General features: G+C 52.3%; 1 protein-coding gene across 1 annotated transcript in view; it reads right to left on the bottom strand.

Annotated features, from left to right (window-relative positions):
• ANKRD35 (ankyrin repeat domain 35) overlaps nucleotides 1–20,425 on the bottom strand; it is a 69,138-nt gene extending 48,713 nt beyond the window's left edge. Inside the window, exon 1 of the mRNA XM_040332388.1 lies at nucleotides 20,304–20,425. Coding sequence (XP_040188322.1) covers nucleotides 20,304–20,363 — 60 coding nt within the window. The 5' untranslated portion in view covers nucleotides 20,364–20,425. The remainder of the gene's footprint in view (nucleotides 1–20,303) is intronic.
• Between the last annotated feature and the right edge of the window lie 2,349 nt (nucleotides 20,426–22,774).

The raw sequence follows: 22,774 nt of genomic DNA, 5'->3' as shown, positions 1-22,774 counted from the left end.
GCACTTTTTCGCTGTCCTTTTTTAATACATTTTTTTTTCATCACTTTTATTCCCTTGTGATAGAAAATAAAAATGGTTTACTTTTTCCCTAGACCGGAAGTGAGGTCATAGCGTCGCTCCAGATCATAGAGGTGGTCGGAGATGATCTGGTCACCTCTATGGCCTAAAATATATATAATAAAAGGATAATAAAAAATAAATGGTTTACTTTTGGTCATGAAAAAAAAAAATGGCCTAAAATATAAAATATATATATATTTCATAATAAAATGATGATGATATTATTACTTTTTTATGTATTTTTTTTTTTTTTGTTTAAAAAACAAAAAATAGATTACTTTTGCCCTAGACGGAAGTGAGGTCATAGCGTTACTCCAGTCCTCCTAGATCATAGAGGTGATCAGAGACGAGCTGGTCTCTGATCTCCTCTATGGCCAGCTGTGCAAACCGTTGTTTTTTTTTTGGTGGGAAAGGGTCACCGACACAGGAAGTGAGGAGAAATCTCCCCAGTGGGGACACGGCTATAATAACTAAAAAAAGGGGTCGCTGGCCCTTTAAGCGTAGACGGCGGAGGTGGGAGAAGAATGGCGGTTCATGTGATCCGGGCGTGTTGAGTTTCGCAGTGAAAGTTTTTTGGTGAGAGGATGATGGGAAATGACGGGGGCTGGGTTGGGGGGGGGGGGATCCTGCCATCCGGTAGACGGGATGTGAGCGTCTTCTGTCTGATCGGCGGGTCACACGAGGTGACAGGAAATCCTGGTGAGGATCGGACCCGGGTACCTTTATATTAAAGAGAACCTGTCACCAGGGACACGGGATTGGTGCCCCAGCCAGGAATGGCGACTTTTTTTATTATTATTATTTTTTATTATTATTTATTTTATTAATTTTTATTTTTTATTTTTTAAAACATGTTTTATAAATAAATATGTGAAAAGTGTGTGTGGGGGGGGGAGGGGCATTTGTATTCAGCCCCCTTTACTGATGACTAAAATCTAGAGGAACCAATCGCCTTCAGAAGTCACCGAATTAGTAAATAGAGTCCCCCTGTGTGTCATGTAATCTCAGTATAAATTCAGCTGTTCTGTGAAGCCCTCAGAGGTTTGTTAGAGAACCTTTTCAAGGCACTGTACAATGTAACCTGTACATCATACACTAAATGGACAAAACAATATGGACCCCATACCGGGGCCGTCGTAATAGCATCATGGGCCCCTGGGCAAAGTAAAGCTCTGGGGCCCCTACAATGATGACAGTGCAGGTAAACGGACATGAAAGTAGGTAGGAGGCAGCCTGCCCCCCCCTGTGTATCTATCACTCTCAGTGCCACCATGGGGCCCCCCAATTACAGGGCAGTGTGGGCTCAAGGACCAGCTGCTTTGGGGAAAGTGCAGGGGCCCCCCATGGAGCTAGGGCCCCTGGGCAGTGCCCTCTCATTAAGATAGCACTGCCCCATACGTATCCAACATTATGGTCCCAAATCCCAGGACTGTTAGCCCCGCCCACAACCCACTTTTTCAGTGGGTGTGGCCAGATCACGCCCACTTTTACAGGTTTGGGTCCCGCTCAGATTCCCCCGCCTCTAACTATATATAGGGTTTGTCCATCGCACCCGTTTTATAGTTGGGTCCCGCCCAGACCCCGCCTCTAAAGACGGGTGGACTGCCCCCGCTCATGGCCATGATCCCGGCGGTGGGAGTGTCCCTGCAAATCCGGGACAGTTGGGTTCTAGAAAGACCCCCCCCCCCTCCCCCACCGACAAAGGATGGAGTTCAGGGGTCTCCTGTAAGGTGTACTATCAATAGCTGTACAGCGCCGCGGTATATGTCAGAGCTATATACATGTAGAATAATAATAGAGTGTGACTGTGGGGGGAGGGGACATTAGAGTGTAAGCTCCTCTGTACAGAGACTGATGTGACTGTGGGGGAGGGGACATTAGAGTGTAAGCTCCTCTGTACAGAGACTGATGTGACTGTGGGGGGAGGGGACATTAGAGTGTAAGCTCCTCTGTACAGAGACTGATGTGACTGTGGGGGGAGGGGACATTGGAGTGTAAGCTCCTCTGTACAGAGACTGGTGTGACTGTGGGGGGGAGGGGACATTAGAGTGTAAGCTCCTCTGTACAGAGACTGATGTGATGTGGGGGGAGGGGATATTAGAGTGTAAGCTCCTCTGTACAGAGACTGATGTGATGTGGGGGGGAGGGGATATTAGAGTGTAAGCTCCTCTGTACAGAGACTGATGTGACTGTGGGGGGGAGGGGACATTAGAGTGTAAGCTCCTCTGTACAGAGACTGATGTGATGTGGGGGGAGGGGATATTAGAGTGTAAGCTCCTCTGTACAGAGACTGATGTGATGTGGGGGGAGGGGACATTAGAGTGTAAGCTCCTCTGTACAGAGACTGATGTGATGTGGGGGGAGGGGATATTAGAGTGTAAGCTCCTCTGTACAGAGACTGATGTGATGTGGGGGAGGGGACATTAGAGTGTAAGCTCCTCTGTACAGAGACTGATGTGATGTGGGGGGAGGGGACATTAGAGTGTAAGCTCCTCTGTACAGAGACTGATGTGACTGTGGGGGGGAGGGGACATTAGAGTGTAAGCTCCTCTGTACAGAGACTGATGTGATGTGGGAGGAGGGGACATTAGAGTGTAAGCTCCTCTGTACAGAGACTGATGTGACTGTGGGGGGAGGAGGGGACATTAGAGTGTAAGCTCCTCTGTACAGAGACTGATGTGACTGTGGGGGGGGAGGGGACATTAGAGTGTAAGCTCCTCTGTACAGAGACTGATGTGACTGTGGGGGGGGGACATTAGAGTGTAAGCTCCTCTGTACAGAGACTGATGTGACTGTGGGGGGGGAGGGGACATTAGAGTGTAAGCTCCTCTGTACAGAGACTGATGTGACTGTGGGGGGAGGGAACATTAGAGTGTAAGCTCCTCTGTACAGAGACTGATGTGACTGTGGGGGGGAGGGGACATTAGAGTGTAAGCTCCTCTGTACATTGACAGTTGTGACTGGCTCAGTGATCTCTGTACAGCGCTGTGGTATATGTCAGAGCTATAGGAAGGTTTATCAGGTACGCCGTGGGAAAGGGTTAAGTCCGCCTCCAGGTGGTTGGATTGCTGGCTCCGCCCCCGGTATCTCGGCCCGGGCCCGCCCAGCAGGTGATGTCGGGTCTTTATTACCTGGATAAAAGCAAAGAGACCCGAAAACAAACATCCGTCACACAAAGACCGAAACTACAGAACACCAAACACTGCAGGTCCAAACACGCCGCAAAGGGAGGATCCTCCTGTGTGTGAGGCCAGCGAAACATCTGCAACATCCAAATACTCCACATATCTCCCCTCCCCCGATCCCATCCCATGATACCGATCAATCTATATGTAAATGTCAGGGGGGAGAAAGAGCGATGCTCTGCAGATCTCTAGAGAGGTCAGTGATGGGATAATCTGCAGAATATATCAGGAGGGGGATGGGAGGGAGCGATGCTCTGCAGATCTCTAGAGAGGTCAGTGATGGGATAATCTGCAGAATATATCAGAAGGGGGAGGGGAGGGCGCAATGCTCTGCAAATCTCTGGAGAGGTCAGTGATGCAATGCTCTGCAGAATATATCAGGAGGGGAGGGAGCGATGTTCTGCAGATATATAGGGAGGTCAGTGATGGGATAATCTGCAGAATATATCAGAAGGGGGAGGGGAGGGTGCGATTCTCTGGAGAGGTCAGTGATGCAATGCTCTGCAGAATATATCAGGAGGGGGATGGGACGGCGCGATGCTCTGCAGATCTCTGGAGAGGTCAGTGATAGGATAATCTGCAGAATATATCGGGAGGGGGATGGGACGGCGCGATGCTCTGCAGCTCTCTAGAGGGGTCATTAGTGGAATGCTCTTGCAGAATATATATCAGGAGGGGGATAAGATGGCGTGATGCTCTGCTGGTCTATAGAGGGGTCATTGGTGGAATGCTCTGCAGAATATATCAGGAGGGGGATGGGATGGCGTGATGCTCTGCTGGTCTGTAGAGGGGGGTCATTGGTGGAATGCTCTGTAGAATATATCAGGAGAGGGATGGAATGGTGCGATGTTCTGCAGATCTCTAGAGGGGTCAGTGATGGGATAATCTGCAGAATATATCAGGAGGGGGATGGGTTGGCGCGATACTCTTCAGAATATATCAGGAGGGGGATAAGATGTCGTGATGCTCTGCAGAATAGATCAGGAGGGGGATGGGATGGTGCGATGCTCTGCAGATCTCTAGAGGGGTCATTGGTGGAATGCTCTGCAGAACAGATCCGGAGGGGGATGGGAGGGCGCGATGCTCTGCAGATCTCGGGACACGTACAGAGCGTCTCTCCTGGTGTTTGTCTTGGCGGAGGGTTGTATCCGGCTCTGCTTTCCATACAGAAATGACCTCGGTAATCTCTATGAACTTCCTTTTTATCGGCTGACATTTACTCAGGTCATAAAATCTCGCCGTTTCTACGGCTACTCGCCAATCCCGGAGGAAGGCGACACGCAAGAGATCCGATTTCTGCGCAAAGATCACTTTCACTTGTTACATTCAAGCTGCTGCTGCTGAGTAATCAGCAGTGGAAAATCATGTCTCTGCCCCTCCCACAATGGTGAGATTTCCTGCAGTAGTTTGTGTCTCTGCCCCTCCCACAATGGGGAGATTTCCTGCAGTAGTTTGTGTCTCTGCCCCTCCCACAATGGGGAGATTTCCCGCAGTAGTTTGTGTCTCTGCCCCTCCCACAATGGTGAGATTTCCTGCAGTAGTTTGTGTCTCTGCCCCTCCCACAATGGTGAGATTTCCTCCCAGTTTGTGTCTCTGCCCCTCCCACAATGGGGAGATTTCCTGCAGTAGTTTGTGTCTCTGCCCCTCCCACAATGGGGAGATTTCCTGCAGTAGTTTGTGTCTCTGCCCCTCCCACAATGGGGAGATTTCCTGCAGTAGTTTGTGTCTCTGCCCCTCCCACAATGGTTAGATTTCCCTGCAGTAGTTTGTGTCTCTGCCCCTCCCACAATGGTGAGATTTCCTGCAGTAGTTTGTGTCTCTGCCCCTCCCACAATGGGGAGATTTCCTGCAGTAGTTTGTGTCTCTGCCCCTCCCACAATGGTGAGATTTCCTGCAGTAGTTTGTGTCTCTGCCCCTCCCACAATGGGGAGATTTCCTGCAGTAGTTTGTGTCTCTGCCCCTCCCACAATGGGGAGATTTCCTGCAAGAGTTTGTGTCTCTGCCCCTCCCACAATGGGGGGACATCTCTGCAGTAGTTTGTGTCTCTGCCCCTCCCACAATGGGGAGATTTCCTGCAGTAGTTTGTGTCTCTGCCCCTCCCACAATGGGGAGATTTCCTGCAGTAGTTTGTGTCTCTGCCCCTCCCACAATGGGGAGATTTCCTGCAGTAGTTGGTGTCTCTGCCCCTCCCACAATGGGGAGATTTCCTGCAGTAGTTTGTGTCTCTGCCCCTCCCACAATGGCGAGATTTCCTGCAGTAGTTTGTGTCTCTGCCCCTCCCACAATGAGGAGATTTCCTGCAGTAGTTTGTGTCTCTGCCCCTCCCACAATGGGGAGATCTCCTGCAGTAGTTTGTGTCTCTGCCCCTCCCACAATGGGGAGATTTCCCGCAGTAGTTTGTGTCTCTGCCCCTCCCACAATGGGGAGATTTCCCGCAGTAGTTTGTGTCTCTGCCCCTCCCACAATGAGGAGATTTCCTGCAGTAGTTTGTGTCTCTGCCCCTCCCACAATGGGGAGATTTCCTGCAATAGTTTGTGTCTCTGCCCCTCCCACAATGGGGGGACATCTCTGCAGTAGTTTGTGTCTCTGCCCCTCCCACAATGAAGAGATTTCCTGCAGTAGTTTGTGTCTCTGCCCCTCCCACAATGATGAGATTTCCTGCAGTAGTTTGTGTCTCTGCCCCTCCCACAATGGTGAGATTTCCTGCAGTAGTTTGTGTCTCTGCCCCTCCCACAATGGTGAGATTTCCTCCCAGTTTGTGTCTCTGCCCCTCCCACAATGGGGAGATTTCCTGCAGTAGTTTGTGTCTCTGCCCCTCCCACAATGGGGAGATTTCCTGCAGTAGTTTGTGTCTCTGCCCCTCCCACAATGGGGAGATTTCCTGCAGTAGTTTGTGTCTCTGCCCCTCCCACAATGGTTAGATTTCCCTGCAGTAGTTTGTGTCTCTGCCCCTCCCACAATGGTGAGATTTCCTGCAGTAGTTTGTGTCTCTGCCCCTCCCACAATGGGGAGATTTCCTGCAGTAGTTTGTGTCTCTGCCCCTCCCACAATGGTGAGATTTCCTGCAGTAGTTTGTGTCTCTGCCCCTCCCACAATGGGGAGATTTCCTGCAGTAGTTTGTGTCTCTGCCCCTCCCACAATGGGGAGATTTCCTGCAATAGTTTGTGTCTCTGCCCCTCCCACAATGGGGGGACATCTCTGCAGTAGTTTGTGTCTCTGCCCCTCCCACAATGGGGAGATTTCCTGCAGTAGTTTGTGTCTCTGCTCCTCCCACAATGGGGAGATTTCCTGCAGTAGTTTGTGTCTCTGCCCCTCCCACAATGGGGAGATTTCCTGCAGTAGTTGGTGTCTCTGCCCCTCCCACAATGGGGAGATTTCCTGCAGTAGTTTGTGTCTCTGCCCCTCCCACAATGGCGAGATTTCCTGCAGTAGTTTGTGTCTCTGCCCCTCCCACAATGAGGAGATTTCCTGCAGTAGTTTGTGTCTCTGCCCCTCCCACAATGGGGAGATCTCCTGCAGTAGTTTGTGTCTCTGCCCCTCCCACAATGGGGAGATTTCCCGCAGTAGTTTGTGTCTCTGCCCCTCCCACAATGGGGAGATTTCCCGCAGTAGTTTGTGTCTCTGCCCCTCCCACAATGAGGAGATTTCCTGCAGTAGTTTGTGTCTCTGCCCCTCCCACAATGGGGAGATTTCCTGCAATAGTTTGTGTCTCTGCCCCTCCCACAATGGGGGGACATCTCTGCAGTAGTTTGTGTCTCTGCCCCTCCCACAATGAAGAGATTTCCTGCAGTAGTTTGTGTCTCTGCCCCTCCCACAATGATGAGATTTCCTGCAGTAGTTTGTGTCTCTGCCCCTCCCACAATGATGAGATTTCCTGCAGTAGTTTGTGTCTCTGCCCCTCCCACAATGGAGAGATTTCCTGCAGTATTTTGTGTCTCTGCCCCTCCCACAATGGTGAGATTTCCTGCAGTAGTTTGTGTCTCTGCCCCTCCCACAATGGGGAGATTTCCCTGCAGTAGTTTGTGTCTCTGCCCCTCCCACAATGAGGAGATTTCCCGCAGTAGTTTGTGTCTCTGCCCCTCCCACAATGGGGAGATTTCCCTGCAGTAGTTTGTGTCTCTGCCCCTCCCACAATGGGGAGATTTCCTGCAGTAGTTTGTGTCTCTGCCCCTCCCACAATGGGGAGATTTCCTGCAGTAGTTTGTGTCTCTGCCCCTCCCACAATGGTGAGATTTCCTGCAGTAGTTTGTGTCTCTGCCCCTCCCACAATGGTGAGATTTCCTCCCAGTTTGTGTCTCTGCCCCTCCCACAATGGGGAGATTTCCTGCAGTAGTTTGTGTCTCTGCCCCTCCCACAATGGCGAGATTTCCTGCAGTAGTTTGTGTCTCTGCCCCTCCCACAATGAGGAGATTTCCTGCAGTAGTTTGTGTCTCTGCCCCTCCCACAATGGGGAGATCTCCTGCAGTAGTTTGTGTCTCTGCCCCTCCCACAATGGGGAGATTTCCCGCAGTAGTTTGTGTCTCTGCCCCTCCCACAATGGGGAGATTTCCCGCAGTAGTTTGTGTCTCTGCCCCTCCCACAATGAGGAGATTTCCTGCAGTAGTTTGTGTCTCTGCCCCTCCCACAATGGGGAGATTTCCTGCAATAGTTTGTGTCTCTGCCCCTCCCACAATGGGGGGACATCTCTGCAGTAGTTTGTGTCTCTGCCCCTCCCACAATGAAGAGATTTCCTGCAGTAGTTTGTGTCTCTGCCCCTCCCACAATGATGAGATTTCCTGCAGTAGTTTGTGTCTCTGCCCCTCCCACAATGATGAGATTTCCTGCAGTAGTTTGTGTCTCTGCCCCTCCCACAATGGAGAGATTTCCTGCAGTATTTTGTGTCTCTGCCCCTCCCACAATGGTGAGATTTCCTGCAGTAGTTTGTGTCTCTGCCCCTCCCACAATGGGGAGATTTCCCTGCAGTAGTTTGTGTCTCTGCCCCTCCCACAATGAGGAGATTTCCCGCAGTAGTTTGTGTCTCTGCCCCTCCCACAATGGGGAGATTTCCCTGCAGTAGTTTGTGTCTCTGCCCCTCCCACAATGGGGAGATTTCCTGCAGTAGTTTGTGTCTCTGCCCCTCCCACAATGGGGAGATTTCCTGCAGTAGTTTGTGTCTCTGCCCCTCCCACAATGGGGAGATTTCCTGCAGTAGTTTGTGTCTCTGCCCCTCCCACAATGGGGAGATTTCCTGCAGTAGTTTGTGTCTCTGCCCCTCCCACAATGGTTAGATTTCCCTGCAGTAGTTTGTGTCTCTGCCCCTCCCACAATGGTGAGATTTCCTGCAGTAGTTTGTGTCTCTGCCCCTCCCACAATGGGGAGATTTCCTGCAGTAGTTTGTGTCTCTGCCCCTCCCACAATGGTGAGATTTCCTGCAGTAGTTTGTGTCTCTGCCCCTCCCACAATGGGGAGATTTCCTGCAGTAGTTTGTGTCTCTGCCCCTCCCACAATGGGGAGATTTCCTGCAATAGTTTGTGTCTCTGCCCCTCCCACAATGGGGGGACATCTCTGCAGTAGTTTGTGTCTCTGCCCCTCCCACAATGGGGAGATTTCCTGCAGTAGTTTGTGTCTCTGCCCCTCCCACAATGGGGAGATTTCCTGCAGTAGTTTGTGTCTCTGCCCCTCCCACAATGGGGAGATTTCCTGCAGTAGTTGGTGTCTCTGCCCCTCCCACAATGGGGAGATTTCCTGCAGTAGTTTGTGTCTCTGCCCCTCCCACAATGGCGAGATTTCCTGCAGTAGTTTGTGTCTCTGCCCCTCCCACAATGAGGAGATTTCCTGCAGTAGTTTGTGTCTCTGCCCCTCCCACAATGGGGAGATCTCCTGCAGTAGTTTGTGTCTCTGCCCCTCCCACAATGGGGAGATTTCCCGCAGTAGTTTGTGTCTCTGCCCCTCCCACAATGGGGAGATTTCCCGCAGTAGTTTGTGTCTCTGCCCCTCCCACAATGAGGAGATTTCCTGCAGTAGTTTGTGTCTCTGCCCCTCCCACAATGGGGAGATTTCCTGCAATAGTTTGTGTCTCTGCCCCTCCCACAATGGGGGGACATCTCTGCAGTAGTTTGTGTCTCTGCCCCTCCCACAATGAAGAGATTTCCTGCAGTAGTTTGTGTCTCTGCCCCTCCCACAATGATGAGATTTCCTGCAGTAGTTTGTGTCTCTGCCCCTCCCACAATGGAGAGATTTCCTGCAGTAGTTTGTGTCTCTGCCCCTCCCACAATGGTGAGATTTCCTGCAGTAGTTTGTGTCTCTGCCCCTCCCACAATGGGGAGATTTCCCTGCAGTAGTTTGTGTCTCTGCCCCTCCCACAATGAGGAGATTTCCCGCAGTAGTTTGTGTCTCTGCCCCTCCCACAATGGGGAGATTTCCCTGCAGTAGTTTGTGTCTCTGCCCCTCCCACAATGGGGAGATTTCCTGCAGTAGTTTGTCTCTCTGCCCCTCCCACAATGGGGAGATTTCCCGCAGTAGTTTGTGTCTCTGCCCCTCCCACAATGGGGAGATTTCCCTGCAGTAGTTTGTGTCTCTGCCCCTCCCACAATGGGGAGATTTCCTGCAGTAGTTTGTGTCTCTGCCCCTCCCACAATGGGGAGATTTCCTGCAGTAGTTTGTGTCTCTGCCCCTCCCACAATGGAGAGATTTCCTGCAGTAGTTTGTGTCTCTGCCCCTCCCACAATGGGGAGATTTCCTGCAGTAGTTTGTGTCTCTGCCCCTCCCACAATGGAGAGATTTCCTGCAGTAGTTTGTGTCTCTGCCCCTCCCACAATGATGAGATTTCCTGCAGTAGTTTGTGTCTCTGCCCCTCCCACAATGGGGAGGTTTCCTGCAGTAGTTTGTGTCTCTGCCCCTCCCACAATGGGGAGATTTCCCTCCAGTAGTTTGTGTCTCTGCCCCTCCCACAATGGGGAGATTTCCCGCAGTAGTTTGTGTCTCTGCCCCTCCCACAATGGTGAGATTTCCCCCAGTAGTTTGTGTCTCTGCCCCTCCCACAATGGGGAGATTTCCCGCAGTAGTTTGTGTCTCTGCCCCTCCCACAATGGTGAGATTTCCCCCAGTAGTTTGTGTCTCTGCCCCTCCCACAATGGGGAGATTTCCTGCAGTAGTTTGTCTCTCTGCCCCTCCCACAATGGGGAGATTTCCCGCAGTAGTTTGTGTCTCTGCCCCTCCCACAATGGGGAGATTTCCCTGCAGTAGTTTGTGTCTCTGCCCCTCCCACAATGGGGAGATTTCCTGCAGTAGTTTGTGTCTCTGCCCCTCCCACAATGGGGAGATTTCCTGCAGTAGTTTGTGTCTCTGCCCCTCCCACAATGGAGAGATTTCCTGCAGTAGTTTGTGTCTCTGCCCCTCCCACAATGGGGAGATTTCCTGCAGTAGTTTGTGTCTCTGCCCCTCCCACAATGGAGAGATTTCCTGCAGTAGTTTGTGTCTCTGCCCCTCCCACAATGGGGAGATTTCCTGCAGTAGTTTGTGTCTCTGCCCCTCCCACAATGGGAAGATTTCCTGCAGTAGTTTGTGTCTCTGCCCCTCCCACAATGATGAGATTTCCTGCAGTAGTTTGTGTCTCTGCCCCTCCCACAATGATGAGATTTCCTGCAGTAGTTTGTGTCTCTGCCCCTCCCACAATGGGGAGGTTTCCTGCAGTAGTTTGTGTCTCTGCCCCTCCCACAATGGGGAGATTTCCCTCCAGTAGTTTGTGTCTCTGCCCCTCCCACAATGGGGAGATTTCCCGCAGTAGTTTGTGTCTCTGCCCCTCCCACAATGGTGAGATTTCCCCCAGTAGTTTGTGTCTCTGCCCCTCCCACAATGGGGAGATTTCCTGCAGTAGTTTGTGTCTCTGCCAGTCACCTTCAGTAGTACACAAGTGTGTCCACCAGAGGGAGCCGTTCCATACATGTAGCTGATATGTAACCAAAAACAAGGCAAAAAATCTGTAACAAAAAAAGATACAAAATAACTTTTTTTTTTAAATAATCTTTTTACCACCTTGCTTTTTGTTGCCCCACCCCCCCTCCCTTTTTTTTATTTATTTATTTATTTATTTATTTATTTGTTTCTCTGTGTTTAATTCCAAGCCCCATAGGCTTTGTTTCGTATTTCACTTTATATTCTTACAATAAAAAGAATAAAAAAGATAAAAAAATCTTTTTTAATCCTATATAGCGCATGTTTCCTCCAGAACCCCCGTCGGGGGAAGTGTGGGAATAATAAATAGTGAGGTGTGCGGAGATTTTCGGGATTATAGGAGATCAGCGGTCTGTAAACACTTCCTATAAAACCCAACAAATGGGGGAGCGACTCCGCCCAGCGCGGTGCGGACACGTTCCGTGCGTAGGTGATTGTCACAGCGAAAGAATCCGGGCCCCGCCCCAACCTGCCAGTATTCCTGGGCTCGGTTATTCACCGCACGGTTTAACCTGTTTATTGCCACAGGGTTTTTTTTTTTTTTTCAAGTGTTTACAATTGCGCAACACGATATACTTAAAAAAAAAAAAATATAATAATGTATTTAAACAAAACTTGACAGGGATGGTGGGAACCCCTCATAATGGGGCACAGCGGGTGTACAGACCCGGGAACTCAGCACAGGGATGGTGGGAACCCCTCATAATGGGCACAGCGGGTGTACAGACCCGGGAACTCAGCACAGGGATGGTGGGAACCCCTCATAATGGGCACAGCGGGTGTACAGACCTGGGAACTCAGTACAGGGATGGTGGGAACCCCTCATAATGGGCACAGCGGGTGTACAGACCCGGGAACTCAGCACAGGGATGGTGGGAACTCCTCATAATGGGCACAGCGGGTGTACAGACCCGGGAACTCAGCACAGGGATGGTGGGAACCCCTCATAATGGGCACAGCGGGTGTACAGACCCGGGAACTCAGCACAGGGATGGTGGGAACCCCTTATAATGGGCACAGCGGGTGTACAGACCCGGGAACTCAGCACAGGGATGGTGGGAACCCCTCATAATGGGCACAGCGGGGGGTACAGACCCGGGAACTCGGCACAGGGATGGTGGGAACCCCTCATAATGGGCACAGCGGGTGTACAGACCCGGGAACTCAGCACAGGGATGGTGGGAACCCCTCATAATGGGCACAGCGGGTGTACAGACCCGGGAACTCAGCACAGGGATGGTGGGAACCCCTCATAATGGGCACAGCGGGTGTACAGACCCGGGAACTCAGCACAGGGATGGTGGGAACCCCTTATAATGGGCACAGCGGGTGTACAGACCCGGGAACTCAGCACAGGGATGGTGGGAACCCCTCATAATGGGCACAGCGGGTGTACAGACCCGGAAACTCAGCACAGGGATGGTGGGAACTCCTCATAATGGGCACAGCGGGTGTACAGACCCTGGAACTCAGCACAGGGATGGTGGGAACCCCTCATAATGGGCACAGCGGGTGTACAGACCCGGGAGCTCAGCACAGGGATGGTGGGAACCCTTAATAATGGGCACAGCGGGTGTACAAACCCGGGAACTCAGTACAGGGATGGTGGGAACCCCTCATAATGGGCACAGCGGGGGGTACAGACCCAGGAACTCAGCACAGGGATGGTGGGAACCTCTCATAATGGGCACAGCGGGTGTACAGACCCAGGAACTCAGCACAGGGATGGTGGGAACCCCTCATAATGGGCACAGCGGGTGTACAGACCCGGGAACTCAGTACAGGGATGGTGGGAACCCCTCATAATGGGGCACAGCGGGTGTACAGACCCGGGAACTCAGCACAGGGATGGTGGGAACCCCTCATAATGGGCACAGCGGGTGTACAGACCTGGGAACTCAGCACAGGGATGGTGGGAACTCCTCATAATGGGCACAGCGGGTGTACAGACCCGGGAACTCAGCACAGGGATGGTGGGAACCTCTCATAATGGGCACAGTGGGTGTACAGACCTGGGAACTCAGCACAGGGATGGTGGGAACCCCTCATAATGGGGCACAGCGGTTGTACAGACCCGGGAACTCAGCACAGGGATGGTGGGAACCCCTTATAATGGGCACAGCGGGGGTACAGACCCGGGAACTCAGCACAGGGATGGTGGGAACCCCTCATAATGGGCACAGCGGGGGTACAGAGACTGTTGAGTGGTTTGCCCTCCGGCGTCCTCCAAACAATGAGATGCCAGCTTTGGGTGGAGTGGTTTTGATATCTTATATAATAGTATAATAGAGCAGTGCATGCTGGGAAGGAATGTCGGGGGGGGGGGGTATTAGATAACGAGGAGGGGCGGAGTCTGTGTAGATAATGAGGAGGGGCGGAGTCTGTGTACACAGGTGCTGGGGGCCATTGATGTGGAAATTCTCAGACAATACCGGCGGGGAAAATCCTCCTTTGTGCCGGGAATATAATCTTTGTGTGTCACTCAATGGGAACGTCGGTGACAAAGGATCCCAACCAGTCCGTGCCAGCCTGGGCTGCCTGGCAAAACAAAAAAGCTCCCAACCCCCCCATCCCCCCGCCGTGGGTCACCTGCTGCCTCAAATTTCTTTCCTGCGGGGGCCACAAATTTCATCACACAGAGGGACCCGATATGAGGGGTGGATATAGAAGACGCACATCACTCCATTACATACAAGCAGGTCCCGGAATGTGACCCGGGGATCGGCGTCTGTACAGCGGAGCTCAGACTGGGGGAGGGAGGAGCAGCACCAGTAGCCAATAATCGTGGGCTGACAAGAAGTATGCTGATAGGAGAAGGGAGCAGAGTGACAGAGCAATAGGATCGCTGTGCTGCTTCTCCTTTCATTGTCCAGTCACAGGTTGGGGGGTCATCCGGGATGGGGGCTCGTCCGGGTTGGGTTAAATGGGGGCAGACCGAGGACATCTAGTGGCAGGGACAGAGCCCTGCGCTGTGCTGCTTCTCTTTTCACTGTCCAGTCCCTAGCTGGGGGTGGGTCCAGGATAACCTGGGCTCAGAGGAAGTGGGATTGAACGATGTTGGCCATCAGACCGAGGGCATCTAGTGGCAGGGACAGAGCCCTGCACTGTGCCGCTTCTCCTTTCACTGTCCAGTCCCTAGCTGGGGGTGGGTCCAGGATAACCTGGGCTCAGAGGAAGTGGGATTGAACGATGTTGGCCATCAGACCGAGGGCATCTAGTGGCAGGGACAGAGCCCTGCACTGTGCCGCTTCTCCTTTCACTGTCCAGTCCCTAGCTGGGGGTGGGTCCAGGATGACCTGGGCTCAGAGGAAGTGGATTGAACGATGCCGGAGGGAAAAGGCTGAATCCAACTATTTGCAGAAGAAAAGACTGCAGGGAAAATTGGCCCATTGAATGATTAATACAAAAAAACAGCTTCTGTTGCAATATTCACCCTTCTGCCACTAGGTGTCCTCAGTCTGCTGACCAGCAGTTCAACCCATCCCGGACGAGCCCCCCATCCCGGACGAGCCCCCCCATCCCGGACGAGCCCCCCCATCCCGGACGAGCCCCCCCATCCCGGACGAGCCCCCCCATCCCGGATGAATCACCCATCCCGGACGAGCCCCCCCATCCCAGACGAGCCCCCCATCCCGGACGAGCCCCCCCATCCCGGACGAGCCCCCCCATCCCGGACGAGCCCCCATCCCGGATGAATCACCCATCCCGGACGAGCCCCCCATCCCGGACGAGCTCCCCCATCCTGGACGAATCCCCCATCCCGGACGAGCCCCCCATCCCGGACGAGCCCCCATCCCGAAATAGCCCCCCATCCCGGACGAGCCCCCCATCCCGGACGAATCACCCATCCTGAAATAGCCCCCCATCCCGGACGAGCCCCCCATCCCGGACGAGCCCCCCCATCCCGGATGAATCACCCATCCCGAAATAGCCCCCCATCCCGGACGAATCACCCATCCCGAAATAGCCTCCCATCCCCGACGAGCCCCCCATCCCGGACGAGCCCCCCATCCCGGACGAGCCCCCCATCCCGGACGAATCACCCATCCCGAAATAGCCCCCCATCCCGGACGAGCCCCCCATCCCGGACGAGCCCCCCATCCCGAAATAGCCTCCCATCCCAGACGAGCCCCCCATCCCAGACGAGCCCCCATCCCGGACGAATCACCCATCCCGGACGAGCCCCCCATCCCGGACGAATCACCCATCCCGAAATAGCCCCCCATCCGAGACAAACCCCCCCATCCCGAAATAGCCCCCCATCCCAGAACGAGCCACACATCCCGGACGAGCCCCCATCCTGTGACTGGACAGTGAAAGGAGAAGCAGCACAGTGATCTCATCGCTCTGTCACTCTGCTCTCTTCCCCTGTCAGCGTGCTTTTTGTCAGCACATGCACTGACTGGCTCTTTTCGCTGCTTCTCCCTCCCCCCCAGTCTGAGCTCTGCTGCACAGGCCACATTCAGGTGCATGCGGTGATGATGATTACAGAGCTGCATTTGTTTGTTTTTCTCTGCCCGGAGTTCCACTTTAATTGGTAGGAGAAGGTTGGGGGGGGGGGGGGGCGGGAGATAAAATCTGATCCTTTGGCACGCACCAAACTGGGGGGGGGGGTCACATCTTCCCAAGAAGCCAGAAAATCTCCCTGAATAATCGGCGCCTCCGGCCAACTGATTTTATCTCAGCAGCTGTTCAGCAAAAGTCTGTGACTGCAATGCAATCCGATACAGACCACGGCCACTAGAGGGAGACTCTACAGATCTGACATCACTGAGAATATATGGAGGGACACAATTCCTCCCACTGACACCAATGATGGGACACAATTCCTCCCACTGACACCAATGATGGGACACTATTCCTCCCACTGACACCAATGATGGGACACTATTCCTCCCACTGACACCAATGATGGGACACTATTCCTCCCACTGACACCAATGATGGGACAAGATTCCTTCCACTGATACCAATGATGGGACACTATTCCCCCCACTGACACCAATGATGGGACACTATTCCTCCCACTGACACCAATGATGGGACACTATTCCTCCCACTGATACCAATGATGGGACACTATTCCCCCCACTGATATCAATGATGGGACACTATTTCCCCCACTGACACCAATGATGGGACACTATTCCTCCCACTGACACCAATGATGGGACACTATTCCTCCCACTGATACCAATGATGGGACACTATTCCTCCCACTGATACCAATGATGGGACACTATTCCTCCCACTGATACCAATGATGGGACACTATTCCTCCCACTGACACCAATGATGGGGCATTACAGGTATTCAAACCCCTAAAAAAGGGGACTGTCCCTTTAAGAGGGGAGCGGTAGGGGGCGGAGAGTTCATAGTGCGCTGCGGTTGGATTTGTTTGTTCTGAGGGCAGATTCTTCTTCCCGTCACACGGCACCTTCCCGATCCGATCCGATCTCCCTTCCCCCCCCACCATAGAGAGCATTGCAGTCTCTAATGACCTGAAACGGCCACAATGCCCCAGAGATCATGTGACCCGGACTGCCCGAGCGAAGAAAAAGCATTTAATTTTTTATTTTTTTCTCCTGTCCAATCATCTTCTAGATAAATATCCTCCAATGACGGCCACACACCATTTTTTTATTTTTTATTTTATTATTATTATTTTTTTTATTATTATTTTTATATTATTATTATTATTATTATTATTATTATTATTATTATTATTATTATTATTTCTATTATTTTATTATTATTTTTATTATTTTTATTTTATTATTATTATTTTATTATTAAAATAATAATAACAATAATAATAATAATAAAATAAGAGAAATAATAATAATAATAATAATTTTTTTATTATTATTATTTTTTTATTCCGTGTTCTAAATGTAATTAATAATTTTATATATTTTGGATATTTTCATTCTTTGCTGTTTTGTTTGATTGGATCAGAATGGCGAGCCAATCAATGATGGCGGTCCATAAAGAAGGGCCAATCAGTGGTCACCTCATTCTTATCAGAATATAAGATTGGTTGTAGGGCGCCCTCTACTGGCTGCCCCCCTAGTGGAGGATTCTCCATAGGAGTATATAGGGAAATGTCCTGCAGAAGAACCAAGTGTCGACATTTCCTCAGTCTCCCCTCCCCCAGTGATCAGACTGTACATTGTAACTTTGTAGGAGGAGGAAGCATTTCCTCAGTCTCCCCTCCCCCCAGTGCTGCAGCAGGGGCTGATCTGTGTCAGACATTTGTGAACACTCACTCCTAAAGCTATACTGTCGAAACTTTTCCCGATTTGTACAAAATGCAGCTCCCCTGGAGGCGGGGCTTCTCCTCGTGGGTTGGCATATTTTGGATCGCCCTGGAATATCCTCTAATAGAATATCGGCCCCTTCATTGGCAGACTTCTCAATCTCAATGAGATGAAACCAGTCCCCCTGCACAAGGAGTGAGAGCAGAGCTGTGGGAGGAGCCCAGCAGGCTCCACCCACTACAGAAAATTACAGGAGGGGGCGGAGACAAAGACCAGTCATCCTGCACAAAGAGAGTGAGTGGAGCTGTGGGAGGGGCTCAGCAGGCTCCACCCACTACAGAAAATTACAGGAGGGGGCGGAGACAAAGGACCAGTCCCCTGCACAAGGAGTGAGAGCAGTGCTGTGGGAGGGGCCCAGCAGGCTCCACCTACTACAGAAAATGACAGGAGGGGGGCGGAGACAAAGACCAGTCCCCCTGCACAAGGAGAGAGAGTAGAGCTGTGGGAGGAGCCCAGCAGGCTCCACCCACTACAGAAAATGACAGGAGGGGGCGGAGACAAAGACCAGTCATCCTGCACAAAGAGAGTGAGTGGAGCTGTGGGAGGGGCTCAGCAGGCTCCACCTACAGAAAATTTGAGAAGGGGGCGGAGACTACCAGTCACCCAGTACAAAGAGAGAGATGGCAGAGCTGTGGGAGGGGCTCAGCAGGCTCCACCTACAGAAAATTTGAGAAGGGGGCGGAGACTACCAGTCACCCAGTACAAAGAGAGAGATGGCAGAGCTGTGGGAGGGGCTCAGCAGGCTCCACCTACAGAAAATTTGAGAAGGGGGCGGAGACTACCAGTCACCCAGTACAAAGAGAGAGATGGCAGAGCTGTGGGAGGGGCTCAGCAGGCTCCACCTACAGAAAATTTCAGAAGGGGGGGCGGAGACTACCAGTCACCCAGTACAAAGAGAGAGATGGCAGAGCTGTGGGAGGGGCCCAACAGAGAGGTCTACAGTATGTATATATAATCCACTCGGCTCCATCTAGTGGCCATAATGCAGTATTTTTCTGAAAACCTTCAATAAAAGGAAAATACTGCATTACAGCCACTAGATGGCGCCGACGATCCCAGGCAATAATCGTATAGAGATCATAAATATCTCTGCATCATAAAAAAGGAGACTCCGCCCCCGAGGTGAGTGAGGTCAGACCAGCGATGGCGCCCCAGTTCTCTGTATTACCCAATGCCACCCCCTCTCTCCCTGCCCGTTCATGTGCCAGTCACTGGAGACTGCCGTCCTCTAATAGGGCCACATTGTCCTCTGCGTATACTGTCAGTGTAAAGACTCCTGGGATAGCCTGAGATTGAAGCTCCAGATACAAGTTTGTTACAATGAAAGATCAAATAGAGCCGACGCGTTTCGGGGGAAAAATCTCCCCTTCATCAGGGCTAAGGGATGAGAAACAATGTATGTGAACTGCATGGAGGATGCAATATACGTGTTACCTTGTACCTGGGACGCAGAGTTTGTCGTCGGGCAGTCGGGACGCAGAGTTTGTCATCGGGCGGTGGGGACGCAGAGTTTGTCCGGGGGCGGTCGGGACGCAGAGTTTGTCGTCAGGCGGTGGGGACGCAGAGTTTGTCGTCAGGCGGTGGGGACGCAGAGTTTGTCGTCGGGCGGTGGGGACGCAGAGTTTGTCCGGGGGCGGTCGGGACGCAGAGTTTGTCGTCAGGCGGTCGGGACGCAGAGTTTGTCCGGGGGCAGTCGGGACGCAGAGTTTGTCGTCAGGCGGTCGGGACGCAGAGTTTGTCGTCGGGCGATCGGGGGGCAGAGTTTGTCGTCGGGCGGTCGGTGGGGACGCAGAGTTTGTCGTCGGGCGGTCGGGACGCAGAGTTTGTCGTCGGGCGATCGGGGGGCAGAGTTTGTCGTCGGGCGGTCGGTGGGGACGCAGAGTTTGTCGTCGGGCGGTGGGGACGCAGAGTTTGTCGTCGGGCGGTCGTGGGACGCAGAGTTTGTCGTCGGGCGGTCGGGACGCAGAGTTTGTCGTCGGGCGGTCGGGACGCAGAGTTTGTCGTCGGGCGGTCGGGACGCAGAGTTTGTCGTCGGGCGGTCGTGGGACGCAGAGTTTGTCGTCGGGCGGTGGGGACGCAGAGTTTGTCGTCGGGCGGTGGGGACGCAGAGTTTGTCGTCGGACGGTGGGGACGCAGAGTTTGTCGTCGGACGGTGGGGACGCAGAGTTTGTCGTCGGGCGGTCGGGACGCAGAGTTTGTCATCGGGCGGTCGGGATGCAGAGTTTGTCGTCGGGCGTCCGGTGGGGATGCAGAGTTTGTCGTTGCGGTTGGGGCGCAGAGTTTGTCGTTGCGGTTGGGGCGCAGAGTTTGTCGTTGCGGTCGGGGCGCAGAGTTTGTCGTCGCGGTCGGGGGGGCAGAGTTTGTCATCGGGCGGAATTGTGGAAATCTTTTGGAGTGTAGAAGCCGCCAGTCCGGAATCCTGAACCACGTTCCACCACCAATAGGACTTCTTATCCGTTCCGGTGTGCCCAGTCAGTGCCAGTCTAGATATATCTGGTCAGTGCCCACCCCTCTGTGCCATCTCCCTCCCAGTGCCCACCGTCACCTCTGCGTCATCTGCCCATAAACCGCCAACATCACCCACCCCACCCCGCCCCCCCCACACCTCTGTCCTCGTCTGCCTCCAGAATCTCACCTCCACCCACCACCCCCCACAATGCCTCCACCACCCACAATGCCACCCTGACTTTTTTTCTCTCTCCTTTTTGCTGTGAAGTTGTGCCAAACCAGCCCCAGCAAACCCGCCCGCCTTCCCGACCCACCCCCAATGCTCCCCCCCCCCCCCATCCCCACCGGACTCACTCACCGATGACGGCTTGTACGTCTGCTTGGCGAATAAGTTCTGCCACCTCTTCACCGCGGCCATGCCACCTTCCGCCGCCCACCCCTCTTGGCATGGAGGAAGTGTCTCGCTCCACCTGCCGCCCCGCTCAGTCACCTCGCTCACTCATAATGAAAGCAAAGCGAGAGAAGTTTTTTTTTTTCTAGGAGTGGGTTAACCCCTTCCTGGGAGGCCGGCGGCGGCTGCGTGCCGTGAATGGGGACACCTGCTGTCACACTGTTGTCTTGTCCTTGCCATGCTTTGCTCGGATTACAATGACACGCTCGTGAGGGGGCTTAATATATGCACCGATCAATGGGGGAGGGGAGGGGGGGTCCTCGTCCTACCAACGGGTCCAATGACTGGCCGACCCCCCAGAGGTTATTTCTTGTTGCAAAACATGCATCATTTTTTGGAGAAAAAAAACGTAGCTGAAAAGTTGACCATCAGTGCCGGGACATGGGGCTTTGGCACCCAAGGTGAAAAGGTCAAGGTGCCCCCCCTCCAGTTGGACCCTTCCCCTAATTCTAGTGGGTTCTAGGTGAGCTCCAAAGTTCCTGACTCTTTCCCTCTCTAGGGTGGGTTCAAGATAGGTGTTCCTCCCTCTTCCTCTCTACCGTGGGTTCTAGGTGGGCTAAATAAAAGTTCCCAACCCTTCTTCTGTCTATGGTGGGTTCCATAAAAGTTCCTGGCCCTTCCCCTCTCTATGATGGGTTCTAAGTGGGCTCAAAAATTCCTGACCCTTTCCCCCTTTCTATGGTGGGTTTTAGGTGGGCTCAATAAAAGTTCCTGACCCTTCCCCTCCCTATGGTGGGTTTAAGATGGGCGGTCCTCACCCTTCTGCTCTATGGTGGGTTCAATAAAAGTTCCTGAGCCGCCGTCTCTCTACGTTGGGTTCTAGGTGGGCTCCATAAAACTTATTGACCCTTCCCTCTCTATGGTGGGTTCAAGATAAATGTTCCTCCCCCTTCCTCTCTATGGTGGGTTCTAGGTGGGCTCAATAAAAGTTCCTGACACTTTCCCTCTCTAGGGTGGGTTCAAGATAGGTGTTCCTCCCCCTTCCTCTCTATGGTGGGTTCTAGGTGAGCTTGGTGAAAGTTCCTGACCCTTCTTCTCTCAACGGTGGGTTCTAGGTGGGCTCAATAAAGGTTCCTGACCCTTCTTCTCTCTACGGTGGGTTCTAGGTGGGCTCAGTAAAAGTTCCTAGCCCTTCTTTTTTTCTATGTTGGGTTCCAGGTGATCTCCATAAAAGTTATTGACCCTTTCCCTCTCTAGGGTGGGTTCAAGATAGGTGTTCCTCCCCCCTTCCTCTCTACGGTGGGTTTTAGGTGGGCTCAGAAAAAGTTTCTGGCCCTTCCCCTCTCTGTGATGGGTTCTAAGTGGGCTCAAAAATTACTGACCCTTTTCCTCCTTCTATAGTGGGTTTTAGGTGGGCTCAATAAAAGTTCCTCACCCTTCCTCTCTATGGTGGGTTCTAGGTGGGCTCAATGAAAGTTCCTGACACTTTCCCTCTCTAGGATGGGTTCAAGATGGGTGTTCCTCACCCTTCCTCTCTTTGGTGGGTTCTAGGTGAGCTTGGTGAAAGTTCCTGACCCTTCTCTCAACGGTGGGTTCTAGGTGGGCTCAATAAAAGTTCCTGAAGCTTTCTCTCTCTGGGGGTTCAAGGTGGGCTCAGTAACTGATCCTCACTCTTCCTCTCTATGGTGGGTTTTAGGTGAGCTCAATATTATTTATTATAGTCAATTTTATGACGAAACGTACGTCGGGAAGGTGACGTGCTGACGTATGACCTGACGATTCAAGCTCAATAAAGGTATGTGACCCTTCCTCTCTATGGTGGGTTCAACAAAAGTTCCTCTACTTTCTACTCTCTATGGTGTGTTCTTTTAAAACTTCCTGACCCTTCCCACCTCTATGGTTGGTTCCAGGTGGGCTCAATAAAAGTTCCTGACCCATCCTTCACTCTTCCAGAACGGGGAGTGAGGGGAAATCATCCAATGGGGACACCTGAAAATTTTAGAGTGGTCACCAGAACAGGAAGTGAGGGAAAATCATCCAATAAGGACATCTGATTTTTTTTTTTTTGAGTGGTCGTCAGAACAGGAAGTGAGTGGAAATCATCCAATGGGGACACCTGAAAATTTTAAAGTGGTCGCCAGAACAGGAATTGAGGGGAAATCATCCAATGGGGGACACCTGGAAATTTTAGAGTGGTCATCAGAACAGGAAGTGAGGGGAAATCATCCAACGGGGACACCTGAATTTTTTTTTTTTTTTTTTAGAGTGGTCGTCAGAACAGGAAGTGAGGGGAAATCATCCAATGGGGACACCTACTAGGTGGGAATTTCCTGTGAAGGGAAATCCCCCCCGCCCCAATGGGAAACAAACGCCTACAAAAATTAACCCTCAGTGACTCGATTAAAAAAAATGAACGTTTTGGAATTGGATATAAATAG

The sequence above is a fragment of the Rana temporaria genome, chromosome 13 (assembly GCF_905171775.1).
Source record: "Rana temporaria chromosome 13, aRanTem1.1, whole genome shotgun sequence".
NCBI classification, from domain to species: domain Eukaryota; kingdom Metazoa; phylum Chordata; class Amphibia; order Anura; family Ranidae; genus Rana; species Rana temporaria.
This window is presented reverse-complemented; position numbering and strand designations above follow the sequence as displayed.